This window comes from Rhynchophorus ferrugineus, unplaced genomic scaffold, assembly GCF_030347505.1.
Source record: "Rhynchophorus ferrugineus isolate W39M unplaced genomic scaffold, kcgeb_rfMv2 rfM11, whole genome shotgun sequence".
NCBI classification, from domain to species: domain Eukaryota; kingdom Metazoa; phylum Arthropoda; class Insecta; order Coleoptera; family Curculionidae; genus Rhynchophorus; species Rhynchophorus ferrugineus.
Window position 1 is genome coordinate 3,663,532 of NW_027472590.1, and position 26,230 is coordinate 3,689,761.

At 31.4% G+C, this 26,230-nt stretch overlaps 1 protein-coding gene across 1 annotated transcript; it reads left to right on the forward strand.

Moving 5' to 3' along the window:
- The first annotated feature begins 2,388 nt into the window (after positions 1 to 2,388).
- Positions 2,389 to 12,411, forward strand: LOC143205105 (uncharacterized). Its single transcript, XM_076418185.1, has 4 exons — positions 2,389 to 2,520; positions 9,942 to 10,079; positions 10,138 to 10,606; positions 11,911 to 12,411. Exons 1-4 carry the CDS (start codon positions 2,512 to 2,514, stop codon positions 12,258 to 12,260), a joined length of 966 nt encoding a protein of 321 aa, XP_076274300.1. The 5' UTR covers positions 2,389 to 2,511; the 3' UTR covers positions 12,261 to 12,411.
- Positions 12,412 to 26,230: the final 13,819 nt, after the last annotated feature.

Consider the following 26,230-nt stretch of genomic DNA (forward strand, 5'->3'; position numbering starts at 1 on the left):
AAGTACTCCTGAAAAAAACCTAAAAAATAAATAACACGCGATAACTAACAGGTTATGCTAAAGCAAGATATTTAAATTTTGACATCTACAGACAACATATTATTTTTAATGATTATATTTATAATTTACGACCATTTTAGTCTAAATTTTAACCACTTATATAAGATTTAATTTAGTCATGTTCAAGCTGAAATAAAAGACGATTTTCAAACCCGATCTAGGTGTGCCATGTAACAAAAGCGAGCTCTATAATTGCGACCATTCAAAGCCACCGCGAAAGACCGTCTTTCATATGTAATCATTTTTAAGCGACTTCACATAAATACACCGAGCTTGCCCATCGTATAATTAATAAATATCTCTCCGACTAATAACGACGGACATTCTAATTTTCAATGTACATTCACCGCGGTAAACTACATAACGTACGAAATATTTGTGGTGTCCATAGTCGAGATGATGATGGTAGTCATGCAGAGAAAGCGTTGGAGATTTATATCGATAAATTATGGAAACGCTATGTCGGCTTGCCCATGTTCTAATAAATTATCGAAAAAATCGAACAACTAGTTCGATTCGGTGAAATTGTGAAATAATTCGAACGATTTTAATATGCAAATTTAAGAGAGTGTTTAGGACGAATATACATAACCATATTTATTTTATATTAATTATTATTAACTTAATTATTAGCCAGGAGATTTGTTTGTTACAATACGCAGAATAACAAAAAATGTCTTAAACTATTTTAACCAAATCTTATGTATTTTTTAGTGCTGTAATTGGATTTGATATCAGTTCTTTTTGTATCAGTTATAATTCTCTTACATTGTGACATCCATTATATCATTACGCCGATTTCTCCGTCAATTGTTTTAAAAAAAATTTTATTCAAAAGAATGCCCTTCCGAGGTGGTCCCATTGTAACCAAATCAGGTTCTGTTGGGGGAAGGGGGAGAAATCGAGGGAAACGCTCAAATTTCAAAAACACCTACAAGGTTTCCACATATTTTTATCTAAAATAACATATTTGTGTATAATGTTATCGCTGAACTCATTCAGTTTGCTTTTCAAGCACTACCTCTAACATATAAGACCTCGTAGAAATACTGTACTACTGCTTCTATTGTGTAATGGTTAAAACGTTTAGCTCCAGAGATCGTGGGTTCAATTCCCGGCACGGAGAACAATTTTTTGCTGACAAACAAAGTTAATTTTTTAACACAAAAAAAATTTTAATATAAAATACGTGATAATAATCGTTGACTTTGAAGTCTTTGAATACTCGTCAAAGTTTTTACAATGTTAAGGCCGGCTTTATGTCTAGTTTATGTTTATTAATTTCCATCTCCTGGCCTCCGTTGGTTTCGATTTCGACTGGTAATCAGTGTACTTTTTCAAATTATAAAATCCGAAATGTGAGTCAACGCGGATTTATGTCAATTATCAAAACAATTGATCAAGTTCCAGTAGTGGTAGTTTTACTAAGTAGTTCTAGAAGTTTTCGGAAATAAAACTGAGGCTTCTTAAACAGAAATTACGTTAAATTTCCCACAACTTCAATATACATCTTCGTAGATCTTCTTGTTAACGGATCACATGACTATAGTAATTTTGTGGAAGGCATGTAAAATATCTCTAGCATATATTATAGAGATAGCAAAAAACGAAGTCGAAATAGGCTAAAGGCGGTGAATGTTGGCAAAATGTCTAGTTGGTTTACATATTGCTCCTTGTTACTTTTACAAAATATAGACAGACGTTTCTGAATCTGGTTTTCTAGAGAACTTGAAAAATACTTACATTTTCAACGAAATAATTTTAAACATACCGGAAAAACTGAAGTCCAAGGGAGCTACATATGGCGAATGAGCGCGGAATGTTGAAAAAATCTTGCAAAATGCAGAAAATATGCTTGTGAAGGTGCTATAGATATCTATTACTTTTCAGTACAAGCCAATTTTTTATATTTTAGTCAATTTTTCGTGGCCTTAATACTACATATAATTTTCTTTAATTAGCAAATATTTAACCAAGCATATTTATGTCGAAAATGCAAATCTATGTATCAAAACAATATTAGAAAACAGTAGTAATTGTAATTATGGTAATTTCATTACTAAAGACAAATAAACGTTGAATCTGTCAAAATTGATAGCGTAGAACCTCATAATATTAAATTTACAACCAATAAATGTAACTGCATAATAATAATAATAATAATAAATTTCTGATGCTAATTATAAATATAATCAAAAATTATCGAAAGTATCCTATTTCCATCGACGTTTTTGTCCACCCAGAAAGTAAGTGTGCTGTGACATCATCCTGTCTCTTGATTGTCGGCGGCTCTTCTTCTTTTGGGTCGCAGGTAGGGCTGCTGGCGGCTACGTCCCATCTCGCAGCCTTCACCTTGTGAAAGGTTTTAAATTTGGCGTAGTGGTCGCACTGTCTGCCAATCGAATTATTGCAGTCTTCCTGTTAGTTTCGCCCGAGTTTTTTTTATCGAGGATGAACATGGTAAGTCTGCATTATTTGTGGTTGATAAGTAATTAGAATTATTCGGTTAAAATCGCGTTATTAAGTTATTAAGCGTTGTTTTATAATAATTTGTGGTAGTGCGATTTACGAGATTCCATTTTAGAACTTAACTTTATTATATTTTCGTTCATAAATTTTGATCAACAGAAATATTTAGATATTCATTCATTCTAAAAAAAAATCGATTTTATTCATTTTAAAAAGACCGTTATTATTATTTATTTTGTAGTAAAAAAATGCAGAAATAATTTTATAGAATATTTTTTTCTCTTAAGTTAAATTTGATAATTTACATGTCGATTTTATTACATGATTTTCTTAGTTCGTTGAATTTAAATTTGTTGATTTTTGTGTTTTTTTTCGAACTTATTTTTAACTGAAATGTGCTATGTATTAAAACTTTGATTAAAATAAAAATGAATTATCCAAAATAACACTTTTTGTTGATATTAATTCTTCGAGAACGGTTATATTTAGACATTTACATCTATTTTATATATACTATTATAAATTATAACAACTATTGTTATTATTATTTATTATTTTAAAATAATATATATGCTTCTCAATAAACAGAACATATTATTGACTTTATTACTTAATTTATTTAGTTTGTTGAATGATTTCGACATACATTTGTGGAGCTATACTTAAAACTGTTGATATATTTGCTTTATTAAGTTGTTTACCAACTTATTTGTTTTTTATAACGTGCAATGTATTATAATTTTAATTTAAATAAAAATTAATTATTAAAAATAACAGTTACTTCAAATACATAACAGTTCAAATTCAGTAACAACCATATCAACTAAATTATCATTTTATCGGTATTATAAAACCAACTGCATGAAAATAAAAACTGATGTCTTTATCATCTTTCGTGCCCTTTGAAAGATTTGAAAGCTTTTTACGTTTTCCCATGCTTTTTTCCAGAACAAATTTATCATAATAACTGTTACTAAAAAAAAAGTTTTTTTCGTTAAAAAATTGCTGAATATATATATATATATATATATATATACATATTATTATATATTATGTATATATATATATATATATATATATATATATATACATATTATTATATATTATGTATATATATATATATATATATATATGCGTGTGTGTGTGTGTGTATCCTCCTATGGTAATTATATTTACATTGAATTTAGAGACTAAAAGAGATATATAATTAAATATGTAGACTATACAAAGTGTATTTAAAAATATGATAATTTAATGATATAATTTAATATTAAAATTTAATGAAAATGAGTTTTCTGTTATTTAAAAATATTGTATCATAATATCCAGCAATATATCAAAATTAAATAATTCTACATTCTTAAAAATTGTCATAAAATATATTATATCCAGTTCATCAACTTGTTATTGCAATAAAGGTATTTTGTTATCCACTGTACCCACTTAATGACCCATTAGAAAGTTACATGTTATATGAAGCGAAAAAAAAAGAGAAAATTACGCTCATGTAAAAATAGGTAATCTAAAATATTAATATATACCAATGCAGGAGACATTCATATATATGTTTATTCGTTTTCTATTTCACATCGAAGAAATACGCGAAACTTCGATTAAAAACGTTAAACGGTACCTTGCAGAAATAACTAAAAACTGACTCAGCACAAGAAGATGTTGTCCTTCTTTCTTGGTGAAAGAGAATAAACCGTCGTATGTCCCCAAAAGATAATATCGTAGGTGTTATATGAAGCAGCTTTTTTAAGATCACGAAAATACAACATATATTATATAACCGGTTATTTTTTTTTGCCAATTCGAAAATTTGGCTTTATTTAATTAATTACATAACATATTGTAGTTAAATTATTTCTTCGTCTTGTTATAATGTTTTTTTATAATGTACTTTTTTATTATTAAAATTATTGTCGTAGATCAACCATTAATTTATTGTTAACAATTACACACTATAGATATGCTTCTACCATTTTAATTTAACATTTATGCCTATATATTTAGCACTATTTATATGTGATACTATAGCACCATTTAATTTCCAGGCTGGTGGATTGTTCAGCCTTGGTTCATTGGTTGAATTAATAGGAACAGACTTTATCGTATTTAATTTTATACTGCAGTCTATACTGTTGTTTATGGCTAGCTGCCTGTAGTATCTCTATGGATGCTTCTTGCCATTGTTAATAGTGCTATATCATCTGTAAATGTAGCCATCTCGAGTTTTGATACGTCAACAAAATAGCACGAAGATAGGTCCCAGGACTCTGCACTGAGACATTCCTGATTGTTTCTGTTTTAGTTCAGATTATTTTTCTTGTTAATTTCTGAACAATCTATTGAAGATATATGATGTTAATATATCTACATACTGTTTTGGCAGCATTTTGTTTAGATTAGATTTCAAGCCCTGATACAAAACTTTATCGAAGGCTTTTACTACGTCTAAAAAAACCACAGAGCATATTTGTTTTCCTTCCAAAGAACGCTCAATGATCCGTTATTTCCGTTATTTTATGGACCTGATTGATCGTTGAATATTTTTGCCGGAATCCGAACTGATAGTCCAGAATTACGTTGCTTTGCTTGATTACTGGACTTAATCTGTTGAGTAATATTTTCTCGAAAACTATCGTTAGAATTGTAAGTAGAGAAATATGTTTATATGATTTGACATCATTAGGTTGTTTATCGGGCTTTGGTATAATTAATTTCCAACTTTTCCAGTATGCAGGCACATATTTCAATCTAAAAGCTGCGTTAAAAATATTAGTAAGCTTAACCGTCTAGACTGTGGCTTTGACACAGTCTAGACAGTTGTTTTTGGATTTCACCGGTGACTAAATCCAATCTAGGTAACTTTTTGGGTTCAGGTTTATTATTATCTCATTGGTTAGTTCTCTTGGGGTTACCGATGAGTGTATATTTAAATTAACAGCACTAGGTATGGGAGAGTATAGAGTATAAACTTTAGCTAGATGTTCAGCAAAGAGCTTTGCTTGTTGTTTATTGTCTGTGGTCTATGGTCGTTACTTCTTGTAGGTGGTATAGATGTTATATGCCTTTTAGTCTTCTTGATTGCTCTCCAATTTCTTGAATATAGGTGTTTAATCAATACATTATTAGATGAAAAATGTGTGACCTGTGAGCTGAGCATACTATACTCAGAATTAGTTGCCATATACTTATTATTTGCATAGTTTATTTGCGGTTACGGGGTACAAATATGGGATTGCACTAACTTATCATACCGCTTAGTAAGCCAATGCTAGCCAAAACAGAACTGTACGATAAGATATCGCCATAAAACATAAAAGATTACCAAATAAACCAGACCATCGTGGAACCAATACAACTGGTGGACAATAGACAACTAGTTAATATTAACATCTGATTAGATTAGTCTTATTTCATGTTAATTTAGGAAGGACATACTGATTTATTTGTCCTGCTTGTGCGTCGATCCAGTCACAGATGAAAAGAAATTATAATTGATTTATATGTAATACTATATTAACAAAAAATGTTATATTAAAAAAAATCTATCGGAACATTCAATTGATTTTGAGGAATTTTAAGCCAGATTATAAGACAATAATCGAAATAAATATTAGTTAAAAGGGACAACATCTGGTGCTTATGGGCGAGGGATGTTATCACATTTTCGTGTATTTTGCCACCTAAGTTTGTACGATGATAGTTCATGGATTTATGCTAATTTATCTATCAGCAGCAACGGCATTATCTCTTCTTCAAATGAAATCCGATCACTTTCAGGTTATATGCGGTAAATCCTTTGAAATTAATTACCATGCCACGTATTTATTTCACCAATGCTGTATTTTGTATCTAGTAATTAAGGAATGACTAAAAATATACAAGAAATACGCTCAATATGCATCATTTCGCAATTTTGCCCACCCATTCCAAGTTAAAATATAAAAAAAACGCCCCGAAAAGGTATTATAACCTATTAAACCTCTCTTGGCACGTTCTTGTTCGCCGAATAAGAGAAACTGCATCCGCGGAACTAGACGCAGATGTAACTGGATGTTGCAGAAACAAAAACACACACAACCACACCTATATAAAAGGCTTTGTTTAAACTACATGGGCGTACATTATTACGTGCTTTAGTTTCTCCAAAAAAAAGAGCAGGATGGTTGTAATTTTTACTTTCACTTACTTAAAAAAATAATTCGCATTGGTTCGACTGTTTACTTAACTGTATGTCATACAGACAAGATCCATGTACCGGTGTCTATACAAAATTAAAAAAAGGAAAGTTATATTTGTAGTACTAGGTACATGAAAAAGTAATTTGTGCGTTTTCAATTGTATTTTGTTTAAATAAGTGGTAATAATCACTCGAATTATAATAGAAACTAGTGATGGTCCTGTGGTCGAAAGTCGAAATCGAAATAAAGGAATAATTAAAAAAAGATATGTTACTAATACTAGTTTTCACAGTATTTTCAATGTAACATCAGAAAGGTATTTAACATTTTTTAAATGGCATTTAGTTAGAACTAATTTCAATTAAGTTTTCTTAATCAGCAGGGTATTAATACGTTTAAATTATTACATCACAGAACATTATAACAAAGTACCACACGAAATATTATTTTTAGAACTGTAACAACTTCAGAGCATCAAATATAAGTATAGCCGGCTTGGTTAGTGCAGTGGTAAAAGCGACAGGACGGCCCACCTACTGTTTTAAATTTATTGTTGTGATTGTTTAATATTTGTGGTTGTCCTAGGCAAGAGTGCAAAATCCGACAAGGAAAATGATCCCAGTCACGCCAGTAACCAGGCTGGGTAAGACCGGATGTCTTCTGGGATAATTTCTAAAGTTGGTCACTCGCCAATCGGTAGGCTTAATGCCGGAACCGTGGTTCGGAGCTTACGTTAAACTGTAGGTCCAGTCCAGATAGTAATCCCTAGTTGGTAAAAGGAGACTTTAATATATAGAAAAAGAAGTATACATGACTTTTCTTTACTTTTATATTATAAACAAAAGTATGGAATAATGAATGAAGGAGCACATGTTCATATTAGCATGCATATTAAGCATTTGAGCACAATTTTTTAAATTTAGAAATGCATATTAAAATAATTCATTTGCTACAGGTTTTTCAAAACCTAGGTATACAAAGTAAATATACAAGATCATTGATACAAACATTATTACATTAATCATTAAACATTATATAACACAAACATATATATTAAATATCAATGCTTTAAAATGTCTACAAATTTTCTGTTAATAATTCATAATTTCTTTTATTTTTGGCTCTAAATATTCTGACTGTAATGTAAAAGTTTAATAGTTTGGTGTGCTGTTTCGGTAATATTTTTTGTAGGTTATAAACCAAGCCGTCATGCCATACCTTAGAAGGCTTGTGCTACATCTAAGAATAAAGCTGAATATATCTTTTACCTTCATAGACCTCTTCAATTATATCTGTCATTCTAGACTGAGCAGTGACAGAAATAACTGGAACGAAAACGGACATTTTATGTTTTGTACAAATGTTAGATACAATATATTTCAACCAAGGTTTATTTCAGGCTTCTAAATCTGTTTTTGAAAACGATTTTTTAAATTCAAAATCAGAAAAATGTCATAGTTGAATTGTGGGAGAAACTTAAAAGATGCATTGCGTGATAAGGTGACAAACTTGCAGAAGCAATATTTAAAAAAAGAATACAACCTGAAATCACCATATAGTCCAAGCATTTCTCGCAAGAGTCATTATTACTTGAGCATTTGTGCTTAATAACAGGTCAATTGAAAAGTCCACGGACTGACACATAGATGGCCCTACTAGAATTAAATCCATGTGTTTTTTAGTTAGCCCTAAGCCTCAAAAGATGCTTGTATAAATTTGACAGCTGTCGGATCATTATTTTGTGAATTATAGCATTTTGAATGGAGCAACTTTTGTTATTGTGAAAAATGAATAAAAAGGAATTTCGCGTGTTGATAAAATATTGCTTTTTGGAAGGAAAAAAACACAGTTGAAGCCAAAATTTGGCTTGATGCCGATTTTCCGGACACTGCCCCAGAAAAATCAACCATCAAGGATTGGTATGCTAAATTTAGACGTGGTGATATGAGCACCGAAGACGGTGAACGCAGTGGACACCCAAAAGAGGTTGTTACCGACAACATTTAAAAAATCCACAAAATGATTTTGAATGAGCGTAAATTGAAATTGAATGAAATAGCAGACATTTTAAAGATATCAACTGAACGTGTACATCATATGATTCACGAATATTTGGGTATGGGAAAGCTCTGTGCAAAGTTGGTGCCGCTCGAGCTCATTTTGGCCAAAAACAACGACGAGTTGATGATTCCGAGCAGTGTTTGAAGATGATCAACCGTAATAAAACGAGCTTTTGCGTCGATATGTGACAATGGACGAAACATGGTTCCATCATTTCACTCCGAAGTCCAATCGACAGGCATCCGAGTGGACCGCACACGATGAACCCGCTCCATAACGTGGGAAAACGCAACAGTCGGCTGGCAAGGTTATGGCGTCTGTATTTTGGGATGGGCATGGAATAATTTTCATTGAACTACCTTGAAAAAGGATGGACCATCAACAGCGACTATTACATAGCGTTATTGGACCGTTTGAAGGACGAAATCGCCGAAAAACGGCCGCATTTGAAGAAAAAGAATGTGCTGCTTTACCAAGACAATGCAGCGTGTCACAAATCAGCGAAAACAATGGCAAAAATCCACGAATTGGGAATTGATCCACGAATTGGGCTTCGAATTGCTTCCCCATCCATCGTATTCTCCAGATCTAGCCCCAGCGATTATTTCCTGTTCTCAGAATTCCAAATAATGCTTGCTGGGAAGAAATTTTCGTCGAATGAAGAGGTGATCTTCGAAACTCTGGGCTATTTTGAAGCAAAGGATAAATCGTACTACAAAAATGGTATCGAAAGAAGTTTGAGGGTCGCTATAATCAGTTATCACCTTTGAAGGAAATTATGTTGAATAAAAAAACCTAATTTTGCCAAAAAAATATGTTTTACTATGGTAGGCCGGGGTCTTCTCAATTGACCTGTTATGTTGAATGAAAGTTAACTTGAATACAATTGATGATGCCTTGTACTTAAACGTAACAAAAAATATTTTCTCGCATACCTAACATAAATTATGTCGTACTTTTATTTATTTTTCATTGTCGTATCTAGACCGGGTAACCACTACTTGAATTTGTCCTTATTTAAATCGTACAAGTTCGTGTTTCATGCTTCACGAACTCTAATAATGGCGTGGTACGCGTTATTTCTCTTAAGGACAATTATGCATCGCCTGTTTTAAACGGCGCCCTCGATTCTGACTAATCCGCTTTTCCTCTCGTTTACAGATAAAGTTCGTGGTCCTTTCGTGCTGTTTACTTGTAGCCGTGAACGCGGGTAAAAGGGGATCCGAAAAAATCAGCTTGGAGGACATCGAGAGAGACTATAGTACCAGCGAGAAAGGTGTTGGTAGATCGCTGGTTCAGGTAGGTGTACTCGGTAATGATTTTGTGTCGGTTACATTGATTTGGAATGATTTTTCAGGACTCAACGTCAGGTGTTCAGTCTCCTACCAAGTTTGGTTTTGTCCCAACTCGTACAGCCGCCTCGTATGCTGCCGAGACATCCAGACCACAGTACTACCAAACTAATTACGCGGTAAAATCGTCAGGTAGTAAGGCACAGTATCAACAACCATCAGCGCTACTACAAGGAGAGTACGCTCAACAGTACTCCAACGCATACTCCACTCCATCTACGTCAGATTACGCTCAGCAGTACTACGACACCCAGCAGTATCTAACTCAACAATATGCCCTCGCTCAGGGGGCGGAGAAACAGGTAGAATACGAGCAACCTACTCAACAGTACGAGCAGTACTCCAACGTGCAATACGTGGCGGACAACGCAGTGAGCCAGCCTGAAGCCCAACAACAGTACTCCCAATCACCTCAGTACTACTATGTCCAACAAACACCCGCCTCCTCATCACTGGGCACTGAAAATTCAAAAGGTAATTTGAGGATAATTAATTTTGAGCGGTTTTTGTTGTCAGTACTGATAACTATTAAAGGAACGTTCGAATTAGTTCGTCATTTCATCCTGTTTAAACTAATAACATGAGGAGGAGATCTTGATTGTTGAAAAACTACTTTTATGGCGGGGTCAGGCGACTATGTTGACCAAGGAAGATTTTTGATGATCCTTTAATTAAGACTGAATCCGTTTGGCTTTGTGCATGGACCGTTAAGATCGTAGGGTTCTTTTGAGGTTCTCCATATACCATCAACGTGCAACAAGATGTGCATGATGTTCATATAATTTTGTTTATCCCCTGTATATTTAATGAGATTTTTTATCATGAATAATTTTGACCAGTTGAAACAGCTCTTACAAACTCTGAAGGCTTATTTAGAAGCAATGTTAGCTGCCATTAGTAGCTAGCATATATATTTCAAATTTAACAATATAGAAATTTAAAATTCGAAAAGTCTTCGAATCAACCTTTAGCTTGATCTTAGGTGGAACAAGGTCTGGTGAATATAACGTAAGAACTAGAACATCCTGTTTCAGTGTTTTAAAGTATCTTTGAGCATAATATGGGAAGCTTTGAAATATAATCTTTGTAGAGTGGTCTGCGTAGTATTACGCGATCGAAATTTGATCATAGTATGGCGATTTAAATATATAATACGTCAAATCTCAATCAACCTCTTTTGAGTTTCTAATAACAGAGCCAAAAAAAAATCATTAGGTTAGCCCGTAGGAATGTTCGTCAGGTCGGTCGGTCGGAATGAATGGATGTCGATACGATTGTTTGTCCGAACACTCAGTACTATTTTTGGAAGGAATTTGCACGAGAAATAAAAACACTGGTTGAATCAAACTTGTTTATTTCAACTTGTAATTGCTACATGTGATCGACGGGAGAATGGACAGGATATGAGATTAAGGTGAAGGAAGTACGGTAGCGCTGTGGAAGTGGTACTGTTACAAGGGGGTGGAAAAAAGAAAACAGAGCGAGACGCAGCAGTTTTTCTTTGCTTAAGTAGCGATAGTCTTTGGTAATCAGTCGAAAAAGTTTTGACAGCGTTGGATGACTAGTTGATTTGAATTTTTAGTGCAACCCCATATTTGCACCCCATAGGTCCAAATTGGCTTTATGATTGTCTTATAAATCAACCTCTTTCATTTTAGATCAAGTTGAGTGTATCTTCCGACTAAATAGTATAGTTGTTTTATTTTGGTTCTAATGTGTTTTGCTTTTTGTCTAAGATGATGTTATATAAATACTAATGTTTTTTTATTTATTTTCAGGTACAGCTGATTATGCCAACTATCTCTCAGCTTATTCCTCTGGCTCCATCCCTTCTGGTCAAAAATATCCGACGACCTACACAACTAGTTACAGCACCCAAGGCTCATCATCATTAGGCTCAACCAAGAACTCTGGTCTCTCCAGTGGATATTACTCATCAAAACAATCCTCGAGACCTAAATCGGTTCAGTACGTACAATCTGCGCCAAGCTCCGGATATTCTGGCGGTTATAACCAAGAGGTCCTCATCAGACAACAGCCGAAGAGCCTTTTGGAATCATACGTACCATCATACGTACAATTACAATATGTCAGAAATCAACAAGGTGGCAAATACTCAAAGTATTAACCTGATTTTTTTATCATTAAGTTTGCTTCAGTTTTGATTTTTGATCGTGTCATCTAAATTTCCAGTTTGGCCAGTCTTTGGAGCATATATCTGTTGATTTTGTGTATATATAAGAGTTATTTATTTTTCTACAATAAACGTTTAAAGATAATTATGTCTTTTTTCTAAAAAAAAACACTTGATAGAAATTTAATGATCAATTAAAGATATATATTGCAGTAATACGAATAAACGAAACATACGCTTGATAGAAAATAGAGTTAAGCATGTTTGGCTGATTTAATGATGTAGTAAATTCATTAATAATCATTAGAAATAGTTAATTTTTGGTCCTAATGAAGTAATCCGAAAAATACTGCTTAGTTTCACCAATTTGTCTTGCTATTTAAAAATCATTTAATTGATTCTTATGATTGTAAATATATTTTTATATAAAAAACTTGATTATTAGTTATATTACCAAATATGTGGCGACCGCCACGACCCTTTGGGCCACCACGCATTCAGCTACAACAAGTTCAAAGGTTGGCAACGCCGGTGGATCGGTACCATGCAGTTCCAGGTTATAAAAGACCATCACGACGACGTCTCGCTCCCTTTTCTTTTCTCCACCCCCTTGTAACAGTACCACTTCCACAGCGCTACCGTACTTCCTCCACCTGACCTAATATCCTGTCAATTTTCCCGTCGACCACATGTATCAATTATAAGTTAAAATAAACGAGTTTGATTCAACCAGGTTTTTGGTTCTCGTGCAAGTTCCTTCCAAAAATAGTAGTGAGTGTTCTGACAAACAATCGTATCGACAGCGACACATTCCGACCAACCAGACGAACATACCTACAAATAAACCAGTGTGGTGCCATCTAAAATTGTAGTAGTAAATTAAATTGGCGGTATATACAACAAATTTATAGATTTCTCTTGAAGCGCCATCTGTTGCTATCTTTATAAAGTTATGTTCATTACATACAGTACAGATGGCACCACTAACTGGGAGCCAAAGACTTTATTTTTTGCCCGTAACTGAAGTTCCACGCAACACTGACAGATACTGTTATTTGTTACTACTATTGAAATATCTTAAGATATTAAAACTCGAAATAAATAAACCTACATATCGAAAGCTGAAAATATAATACAATACAGTTTCCTGTAATGACAAATTCAAGCCGACACAGTTACCTAACACAATATAATGGACTTTTGCACAAAAATACATTTAAATGTGTTTTTTAGTATATCCATTTTTTGCTCTTCCTTTAGATCAAATATAGTCAAAAAGTAAATTCAGTGAAAGCATGTATTGTAGATTTTCTTACGCAATTCTTTCTAATCCAATACCGTGAAAAATTGACTCGAATTAGGAAAAAATGGTGATCGGAATTTAACAGTTTACGTTTTTCGTCGTCTCGATTCTGCAACTTCAGTATCTGTTACAACAGCGTTGTGGTAATGTTTATTCAATCATTAAATCATCTAAAGCAACGTCGAAATACATTCAATGACAATAAAATGGTCGATCATATCAATGCCTTTCGGTTTAAATTGAAATTGTCCTTATTTTCAAATGATAATGGTTCTTTCATTTATTTGCATTGTAATAAATCATTTAATTATAAATATATTTATGCGTATATTTAACTCATTAGATGTATAAAAACATCATGGATTCTCATTGACACTATATCAACCAATATTCTATGGTATTCTAACTGAAAATTATTCAAGACTTGCTGAATCTTCTGCTTGAATGCCGAGATGATTGGAAATGAAGAGGTTCGAGAACAGCTTTCTTTTTTTAATGTCCTAGAGTCAGGGTAACTTGAAGATCATTTTGAATGAGATATAAATGATTTTTGGTACCATGTCCTCACGATATTTACAGTACAGTTTGCTGGATTTAACAGAAATATATATTCTTTCTAAAACCTTGCTAGGATGGATAATCTCACAATAGCTGGAACATTTAAATTCTTTTACAGGCAGTGTGTGACATATTCCTCACTATTACCTTACCACATTGCACGTCTATTAAAAAAGGAAAAGTTAGGATTAGGTTAAAGAAAGGAAAATATACGTAAATTGCTTTGTAAAATATTGGAAAATAGTTTCTAAGTTCTATGAAAAACAAAAATCAGCCCAATTCTCGAAATTGCATTTTTCATTATATAACTTAAAAACTAAAAATGTTATAAAAATCGTTCGATTCACCGTTACAATTCTTGTAATTCTCATTAACCTGTGATTATTTAAATGGAAATAATGGTAGAAAATATGAAAACGGCAAAAAATCACAAATTTTCACGACTATATACATGGAAAAAGTGGTAAAATTTTGTATCTCTCCGATTATAATAAAAGTCTCAAAATATATGTATTTTGAGACAAGATACACGAAAATCCATGTTAAATTGCTATATAATATATAGTTTCTAAGTTATGCAACATAAACAGAAATCCCCCAATTTCTTGGAATTGCATTTTTCATTATATAACTTAAAAACTAAAAATGTTATAAAAATTATTTTAATACCGTTCGATTCACCGCAAAATTCTTTACAATTCCTGTAATTTTCATTAACCTGTGATTATTTAAATGGAAATAATGGCAGAAAATATGAAAACGGCAAAAAATCACAAACTTTCACGACTATATTACATGGAAAAAGTGGTAAAATTTTGTATCTCTCTGATAATAATAAAAGTCTCAAAACATATGTATTTTGAGACAAGATACACGAAAATCCATGTTAAATTGCCATATAACATATAGATTCTAAGTTAAGCAACATAAACACAAATCCCCCAATTTCTTGGAATTGCATTTATCATTATAAAACTTAAAAACTAAAAATGTTATAAAAATTATTTTAATACCGTTCGATTCACCGCAAAATTCTTTACAATTCCTGTAATTTTCATTAACCTGTGATTATTTAAATGGAAATAATGGCAGAAAATATGAAAACGGCAAAAAATCACAAATTTTCACGACTATATACATGGAAAAAGTGGTAAAATTTTGTATCTCCCCGATAATAATAAAAGTCTCAAAATATATGTATTTTGAGACAACATACACGAAAATCCATGTTAAATTGCCATATAACATATAGATTCTAAGTTAAGCAACATAAACACAAATCCCCCAATTTCTTGGAATTGCATTTATCATTATAAAACTTAAAAACTAAAAATGTTATAAAAATTATTTTAATACCGTTCGATTCACCGCAAAATTCTTTACAATTCCTGTAATTTTCATTAACCTGTGATTATTTAAATGGAAATAATGGCAGAAAATATGAAAACGGCAAAAAATCACAAATTTTCACGACTATATACATGGAAAAAGTGGTAAAATTTTGTATCTCCCCGATAATAATAAAAGTCTCAAAATATATGTATTTTGAGACAACATACACGAAAATCCATGTTAAATTGCCATATAACATATAGATTCTAAGTTAAGCAACATAAACACAAATCCCCCAATTTCTTGGAATTGCATTTATCATTATATAACTTAAAAACTAAAAATGTTATAAAAATTATTTTAATACCGTTCGATTCACCGCAAAATTCTTTACAATTCCTGTAATTTTCATTAACCTGTGATTATTTAAATGGAAATAATGGCAGAAAATATGAAAACGGCAAAAAATCACAAATTTTCACGACTATATACATGGAAAAAGTGGTAAAATTTTGTATCTCCCCGATAATAATAAAAGTCTCAAAATATATGTATTTTGACACAAGATACACGAAAATCCATGTTAAATTGCTATATAATATATAGTTTCTAAGTTATGCAACATAAACAGAAATCCCCCAATTTCTTGGAATTGCATTTATCATTATATAACTTAAAAACTAAAAATGTTATAAAAATTATTTTAATACCGTTCGATTCACCGCAAAATTCTTTACAATTCCTGTAATTTTCATTAACCTGTGATTATTTAAATGGAAATAATGGCAGAAAATATGAAAACGGCAAAAAATCACAAATTTTCACGACTATATACATGGAAAAAGTGGTAAAATTTTGTATCTCTCCGATTATAATAAAAGTCTCAAAATATATGTATTTTGAGACAAGATACACGAAAATCCATGTTAAATTGCTATATAATATATAGTTTCTAAGTTATGCAACATAAACAGAAATCCCCCAATTTCTCGGAATTGCATTTATCATTATAAAACTTAAAAACTAAAAATGTTATAAAAATTATTTTAATACCGTTCGATTCACCGCAAAATTCTTTACAATTCCTGTAATTTTCATTAACCTGTGATTATTTAAATGGAAATAATGGCAGAAAATATGAAAACGGCAAAAAATCACAAATTTTCACGACTATATACATGGAAAAAGTGGTAAAATTTTGTATCTCCCCGATAATAATAAAAGTCTCAAAATATATGTATTTTGAGACAACATACACGAAAATCCATGTTAAATTGCCATATAACATATAGATTCTAAGTTAAGCAACATAAACACAAATCCCCCAATTTCTTGGAATTGCATTTATCATTATAAAACTTAAAAACTAAAAATGTTATAAAAATTATTTTAATACCGTTCGATTCACCGCAAAATTCTTTACAATTCCTGTAATTTTCATTAACCTGTGATTATTTAAATGGAAATAATGGCAGAAAATATGAAAACGGCAAAAAATCACAAATTTTCACGACTATATACATGGAAAAAGTGGTAAAATTTTGTATCTCCCCGATAATAATAAAAGTCTCAAAATATATGTATTTTGAGACAACATACACGAAAATCCATGTTAAATTGCCATATAACATATAGATTCTAAGTTAAGCAACATAAACACAAATCCCCCAATTTCTTGGAATTGCATTTATCATTATATAACTTAAAAACTAAAAATGTTATAAAAATTATTTTAATACCGTTCGATTCACCGCAAAATTCTTTACAATTCCTGTAATTTTCATTAACCTGTGATTATTTAAATGGAAATAATGGCAGAAAATATGAAAACGGCAAAAAATCACAAATTTTCACGACTATATACATGGAAAAAGTGGTAAAATTTTGTATCTCCCCGATAATAATAAAAGTCTCAAAATATATGTATTTTGAGACAACATACACGAAAATCCATGTTAAATTGCCATATAACATATAGATTCTAAGTTAAGCAACATAAACACAAATCCCCCAATTTCTTGGAATTGCATTTATCATTATAAAACTTAAAAACTAAAAATGTTATAAAAATTATTTTAATACCGTTCGATTCACCGCAAAATTCTTTACAATTCCTGTAATTTTCATTAACCTGTGATTATTTAAATGGAAATAATGGCAGAAAATATGAAAACGGCAAAAAATCACAAATTTTCACGACTATATACATGGAAAAAGTGGTAAAATTTTGTATCTCCCCGATAATAATAAAAGTCTCAAAATATATGTATTTTGAGACAACATACACGAAAATCCATGTTAAATTGCCATATAACATATAGATTCTAAGTTAAGCAACATAAACACAAATCCCCCAATTTCTTGGAATTGCATTTATCATTATATAACTTAAAAACTAAAAATGTTATAAAAATTATTTTAATACCGTTCGATTCACCGCAAAATTCTTTACAATTCCTGTAATTTTCATTAACCTGTGATTATTTAAATGGAAATAATGGCAGAAAATATGAAAACGGCAAAAAATCACAAATTTTCACGACTATATACATGGAAAAAGTGGTAAAATTTTGTATCTCCCCGATAATAATAAAAGTCTCAAAATATATGTATTTTGAGACAACATACACGAAAATCCATGTTAAATTGCCATATAACATATAGATTCTAAGTTAAGCAACATAAACACAAATCCCCCAATTTCTTGGAATTGCATTTATCATTATAAAACTTAAAAACTAAAAATGTTATAAAAATTATTTTAATACCGTTCGATTCACCGCAAAATTCTTTACAATTCCTGTAATTTTCATTAACCTGTGATTATTTAAATGGAAATAATGGCAGAAAATATGAAAACGGCAAAAAATCACAAATTTTCACGACTATATACATGGAAAAAGTGGTAAAATTTTGTATCTCCCCGATAATAATAAAAGTCTCAAAATATATGTATTTTGAGACAACATACACGAAAATCCATGTTAAATTGCCATATAACATATAGATTCTAAGTTAAGCAACATAAACACAAATCCCCCAATTTCTTGGAATTGCATTTATCATTATAAAACTTAAAAACTAAAAATGTTATAAAAATTATTTTAATACCGTTCGATTCACCGCAAAATTCTTTACAATTCCTGTAATTTTCATTAACCTGTGATTATTTAAATGGAAATAATGGCAGAAAATATGAAAACGGCAAAAAATCACAAATTTTCACGACTATATACATGGAAAAAGTGGTAAAATTTTGTATCTCTCCGATTATAATAAAAGTCTCAAAATATATGTATTTTGAGACAAGATACACGAAAATCCATGTTAAATTGCTATATAATATATAGTTTCTAAGTTATGCAACATAAACAGAAATCCCCCAATTTCTCGGAATTGCATTTATCATTATAAAACTTAAAAACTAAAAATGTTATAAAAATTATTTTAATACCGTTCGATTCACCGCAAAATTCTTTACAATTCCTGTAATTTTCATTAACCTGTGATTATTTAAATGGAAATAATGGCAGAAAATATGAAAACGGCAAAAAATCACAAATTTTCACGACTATATACATGGAAAAAGTGGTAAAATTTTGTATCTCTCCGATTATAATAAAAGTCTCAAAATATATGTATTTTGACACAAGATACACGAAAATCCATGTTAAATTGCTATATAATATATAGTTTCTAAGTTATGCAACATAAACAGAAATCCCCCAATTTCTTGGAATTGCATTTATCATTATATAACTAAAAAACTAAAAATGTTATAAAATTTATTATAATACCGTTGGATTCACCGCAAAATTCTTTACAATTCCTGTAATTTTCATTAACCTGTGATTATTTAAATGGAAATAATGGCAAAAAATATGACAATAGCAAAAAATCACAAATTTTCACGACTATATACATGGAAAAAGTGCTAAAATTTTGTATCTCTCCGATAATAATAAAAGTCTCAAAATATATGTATTTTGAGACAAGATACACGAAAATCCATGTTAAATTGCTATATAATATATAGTTACCAAGTTATGTAACATAAACCGAAATCCCCCATTTTCTTGGAATTGCATTTTTCGTTATATAACTTAAAAACTAAAAATGTTATAAACATTATTTTAATACCGTTCGATTCACCTCAAAATTCTTTACAACTCCTGTTATTTTCATTAACCTACAATCTTTTGGACGAAAAAGCTGACAAAAACTAAAAAAACGCAAATCTCTTGGGATAGAGGTAGATATTTCAGGATATATGCATTTTGTTGTTAAATAAACGAAAATAGATGTTTTGTTGCGTTCGAATATAGAATTTTTAATATATGTGGCATAAAAAGAAATCTATTAGCGTTTAAAATACTCTATAACCTAAGAAATAGAAGTAGTATATAAATAATTTCCTGCAACATCTTTCCTGCGGTTATTCTGTAGATCTATTATATTTTCTTAAGTGCATAGTTTTTTTAACAATTATAGCTTATCTGCCTTCCGCAAGAGGACAAAGCTTTTTAAGAATTTGTGAGTGATAAAACAGAGTATTAGTGTAAACACTAATATTAATGTAAACAAGTTGATGTAACCTAAGACATTTTATTTAATGCAAAAATATTTAGTTGTTTTTTATTGATTTAGATCTACATAATAATATTCACAGAGCAAGATAGATATTACTTAATATAATAAGAAAATGTATTTATAATATAAGATAAATAACATAAATATCAATAAAGTATTGAGGATACTTAACAAAACGTAGATTAGGGATTAGATAGCTGAACCTTTATGCTGTAAATCCGGATCCGGAATGTCTAACTGTGTCGTTATTGAGGTAAAAATATGATCAAATCTACGGTTATCACTTGCAGAAATGCTGCAGAGCTTCAATGATTTTCAAACTTACAAACAAAAGTATAATGACGTCGTTGTACACCCTATACGACAGAGAAAAAAGTAATTTTTATAACTAACGAACTAATGAACCCCGTAGTTTACAGCTGAGTCGTGTAATGGACGAAATACTGACGAGTAACCAAATAAATTGCGCTTTGGTACTGCACGACCGTACATGATTTTTTTACAATGCCGTTGATGGATAATATAACGACGAAAACGTGGTAATCTGTCCGAATTTCGTCTTTTTCCTCTATAGCGATATATACTCGTATATATTGCTGGCGCACAGGCACAGCAAAAATTATTCTTTAATTAACACGCTGCAGTGTTACGGTGCAGTCGGCGCTATAAATTCGCAAAAGAAAAAAGTCGTCCGACTTCAACTAATTGATATTTAGGAGATGCAGAACGAGACAACGAGAGTGCGCTTTTGTCTCGCGCTGTCAAACATTTATCCGCCTGTTTATTACAGTTTAAATTTCCCAGAAACATTGTCGTGCTTTCAACGATGATTATAATTCAGATATATCTCGTTTTTTATGGTTTTTATTGTTGGGATAATATTTTTTTGATAAAAACTACAGTGGTCAAGAAATAAAAAAAATGAAATAAAAATATTTTGAGGGTTTTATCTTCACTCGAGTTTTATTGTCATTTTCATTCAATTTTTTTTATTGATCTAGAACGTCAACAATCTGCTCGTGGGCAATAACTATTATTGTATGATTTCAGTTATATAATATAACCATCCTGACATGTAGAAGATCACTTCAGTAAGTGATCTGCTGGACAACTTATAATCTTAATTTTATTCTAGGTATTATTCTAATTTATTTTAAAATCTATCCTAACTTATTCTAAAAGCTATTCTAGCTTATTCTAGAGACTTTTAAATCTCACTCTATGTGTCTATTAATTAATTAGTATGGTAGTTTGCGTTTGAGCCTATGCACTACATTGTCATCGAGCACATTTAACTATTTGGCGAGTGCATTGTGATGCAACTAATAGTCTTTCAGAGTACTTCGCACTAACACTCCGAATCACACTCGTTATGGGTTCTATGGGGATATCGCGCTGAATCAGTTTGTTGGACACGTAATATAGGGCATCGACGATGACTCGCAATACTTTATTCTGGAACCTCTGGAGGATATCTATGTTAGATTTCCTACAGTTCAATACCATAGGTCCAAAGGGGCATAAGTATTGACTTATACAGCAAAATCTTGTTATCTAATGATAATTTAGATTTAGATCAGCCAGTATATTTGGTTTAGTTTAAGCCCAAGCTGTTTGCATTTTGTCACTATATGTTTTTCCATGTCAAACGTCCATCGAAATGCAATCCCAGATATTTAACGTTGTTTGCTTGCGAAAGTTCATGATTATTCAATTTTACTGACGAAAATGTCATCGGAATATCACATGGGTAGATTTTGTCTCATTTGCTTTGATACGCCACGTTTTCAACCACAATTCGACTTTGTTAAGATAAAGTTGGAGGTTTCTTGTGGCTAATATTTCATTTAAATAACGGCAGATTAATCAAAATACCGGGATTATAAAGAATTTTACGCAGAATCGAATGGTGGTTCAATAATGCTCACGTAACCTTTCGTTTTTAAGCTCACCCAATTTTAAGTTAACATAAATTCTCGAATATTTCAGCCTAATAGTTGGGAAATAGATAACGATATCCCACCAAAGACATCATTTTTAATCAAATAATCGATTTCGTATCAGTAAATTCTTTTTTAAAAGATAAATAATAATAATATGGTAGTTTCATTTGACAGGTCCATACATTTAGGGCTATAAAATTTACGCTGCGTCATAATATTTATAACAAAACATCGAACATCGTCATATATTAATTTTCATAATTAATATCATACGTATTGGGCAAAAAAAGCCTCGACAAATTGACACAATTTTAATTACCCAGGCGAGATATTTGAAAATTCCTGCTAAGCGCTGTAGTGAATATATAACGTCAATATCAATTTAATATTATTATATATTAATACGATACTATAATATTAATTTAGTTATTATTATATTAATTTTTGTTTTCGTAATGAAAAATTCGAACCAAAAATAATACATTTTATCAGGTTAATTTTTTTCTTCATTCAGAAACTAATAAAACAAGCTTGTTTATTGTAACAGTTACAATACTAATAATAAAACAATCATTATCCGGCTTGGTGGCGCAGTGGTAAAGGCGATGGGACGGTCCTCCTACTGTTGCGATAGCCGCGGGTTCGAATCCTGCTGGGGTATGGTCGTAAATTTATGTTTGTGATTGTTTAAAATTTGTGAATGTTCTAGGCAAGAGTGTAAAATCCGACAAGGAAAATGATCCCAGTCACGCCAGTAACCAAGCTGGGTAAGACCGGATGTCTTCTGGGATGATTATTAAAGTTGGTCACTCGCCAGTCGGTAGGCTTAATGCTGAGGACCGCGGTTCGGAGCCCACGTTAAACTTCCAGTCCAGATAAACCCATAGTTGGTAAAAGGAGACTTTAATATATATATATTAAAGTCTCCTTTTACCATATATATATATATATATATATATATATATATATATATATATATATATATATATATATATATATATATATATATATATATATATATATATATATATATATATATATATATAGTTACGGGAAATTCAGATAGAGATCTTAATAATATACAGATTAAAAACAGACTTACCAAAACTGTCCCGCCACCTTAACTACATAGCTACCAAGACAACATTAGGAATTATTATAAAAATTCTTCATTTGTTTCCACACGCACTAAAGTACTCATAACCTTTTGTAACTATAAATATTTTAAGCGGACATCGTTGAGATTCAAAGACTGCTTTTTATACCTATTTATTTAGGTTTCATTTTTATATATCCCTTTTGGTGTGCGTTTTATTTGTTGGGTATAAATTATATACATTAGTTTAGTATAGTTTACATATTATTTATTTTATATTCAAATGTATTATACATTCAAGTAAGATACATATCGTATTTAATGAATAGAAATAATGTTTTTACATTAGTGCATTAGTCATTATGTGCAATTAAATTATTGTCGCAATGAACTATAATTAAAACCGAATACCAGTGGAAGTAGTTTTCTTTGTAGTGCAAATATACGTTCGAGATAACATTATTGACCCCTAGGCCAATGTTACATGTGTACAACAGTAATGCAGCACTATGCAATGGACAGTTGGTATAAATTGTTATCTAAAAGCTTGCGATTTTGTTAAAAGCAGTTTCTTAAAAATTGTTGTGATGTTATTTTTTCCAACAAATTCGTGGTTTATTAAAAATCAGTAAGCTATTATATCAGGAACTCATTTATTATATGTGTATTAAATTATTATAGTATCAATTAACATCAAAGGTCTTAAGGTGGTGATTTACTAGGTCAGTCAGTTAAGACAAAATCATTATTTTCTCTCTTATTGTTCTACTACCTCTTATTAATCAATATTTTGATAATTTTTTTTAATTTCAATTATCTGCTTATGGGCAAAAACAATTTTACACATCTTATTGCCCAGATTTTCAGTTGATTTGATATTTAGGGTTTGGATTTGATTTTAGGGCTTATATTATAGATTATTAGATACTTTGGTGTAAGAAAGCACATTTAGTTTGAATGATATTTTTAGTTTGTGAAATATGACAAGTAGTAATCACAAGTGGTATTATTATGAATCTTCAATAATCTTGTTTAAATGTTGCTTTATCTATTTAGTGCTTGAACAGAATCTTTGATTTCAACCAAAGTTGTTGATGGAGTCGCAAGACTTCTTCACAAAACTTCGCAATTGTTGATAATTGGTGACTGTAAAATGAATATCATTGCCAATGGTCCTAATCCACATTAATTTTGTATAAAATTTTTAGTTGTAAGTTTTTTACTCATTTTTGTGATGATAATAATTGTTTTTATTTTCACTTATTCATCAATATTTTAATTATCAACTTTCTTTTATTAATTTGAATTATCTGATTATGAATAACAAATAATGGGGCACATCTTGCTATATAAAGGCTCAGCAATGTTTAATAATTGAAAAAAATATTATATTTTAGTTCATATTAGATCTAGTTAATTAGACTGGATTATAAAGAGATTTAGTTTTACATAATTTGATTAAACATTGTGGGATTTTGGCTAGTCGGACTGCAAAGGACGATTGGTGAAAACCTTGGAAGGAATGGAAAGAAGGTGAAGTTGTTGGAGGGTGAATATATCCTGAAATTGAGAAATGATTTAAGCTAACAGTACTGATAGCTGACAATATTTATCGATTGCTTGAGTTACAGTATCTTCACTCATTTTTTATTTATATATGAGAACAAGATTTGCGGTATTTCAATAAGTCAAATGGTGTTTTCATACTCTGAAGATGTAGATGAAATTGATGCGGATGCAGTTGCGGATTTTAAAGGGTTTCTAAGAATGCAGGTTCTTGAAATGAGTGTCTAGCAACGCAGACATTTCTAACAACATATTATTGGGTTCTCCCATATACTGTTGTATAACTACATAAAAGCATCTACTGCTACAGCACCTCTAGCTACTACCTTTACAATTTATCAACTGCCATTTCAAAATCTCGACGATATTTTTGGATTAATATTCGAGTATTTTTTGATATTTCTCGTAGCACTATATTACTCGTAGCACTCCAAATAAATATATCCGTTTTATCTCGCCAAATTTGGAAACCGGATGATAATGGAATAAGTTCGATTCGAATTGATATACTTTAAAGCGTCCCCTCTACATACATAAAGATATATACGTCTGGTGTATGATTAAAAGGAGTAGCGAGTCTTTTTTAGCGGCGATACCCCGCTTATTCGGGGGCCGATTAAAGAAGATGTTTTCGGTAGCCGGGGACATATTAACATACCAGAGCCGACGGTTTTCGGGGCGGGCGCTTTTCTCCGCAGTAAGCCGCCCGGTACCCCTTCAATTTTGCTGACAAAGGCCGTTCCTCCGATCCCGTTACAGCGTCCCCCTTAAATTATATTCGACGGGCTTTAAGCATAATGCACCATAACGAATCGATCTGGTTGCCGTTTGGAAATTGCTTATTTGAGGAATCGGCGTTTTTTACGGCGTGACGGAAATCGGACGAGGACCGGGCGGCAGGGACTCGCGGAGGTAAAATTATCGGTTAGATTCGACAAGCCTTGATGCACCTGTAAAGGGAATGGTTCGCCGCACGGAAGATGGCGATTTTATCAGTTTTACAACGTCCTGCTGATGAAACGTGTCCTCTTGATTCATTCGTTGCTTTTTAATCGCATGGTTTACGTTAATATGTGTTCATAATGTATTGCTTCCCTTAAATTTTTTTAAGGTTAATTATATTGCTCGGTGAATGGCGGTAAGATGAAATAAAACCGTGGTGTTTAGATTATATGGCCGTTATTTATTGAAGTTATATAAATATGGTGGAATTACAAAATAGATAAAAAAAAGGGCTGGCAGTGGTGTTATCCGAGGGCGAGATTTTAGCAGTGGATCAAACTGAACTATGATCAGTGACTGAATGAATGAAAGAACCTTTCAATAATCCCCCAGATAAATGTCTCGGGGTTGCCAGATATTCGTTATCATCTTCTAGTTGGCGCTGCTGGCACCCCGCCCGTGTTCAACATCTGGGATTATATTTCTGGGTATTTTGTAGACCGTTATTCCACGATGTAAAATTCGACATGCCTCAAGATCGCTACATCTTTGTGCCTTGATGTTAAGAAAAATGATTCGTAATTATTTCTTTTTGTATGAAGGTGGTTGCGACTTAATTACATTTATCTATATA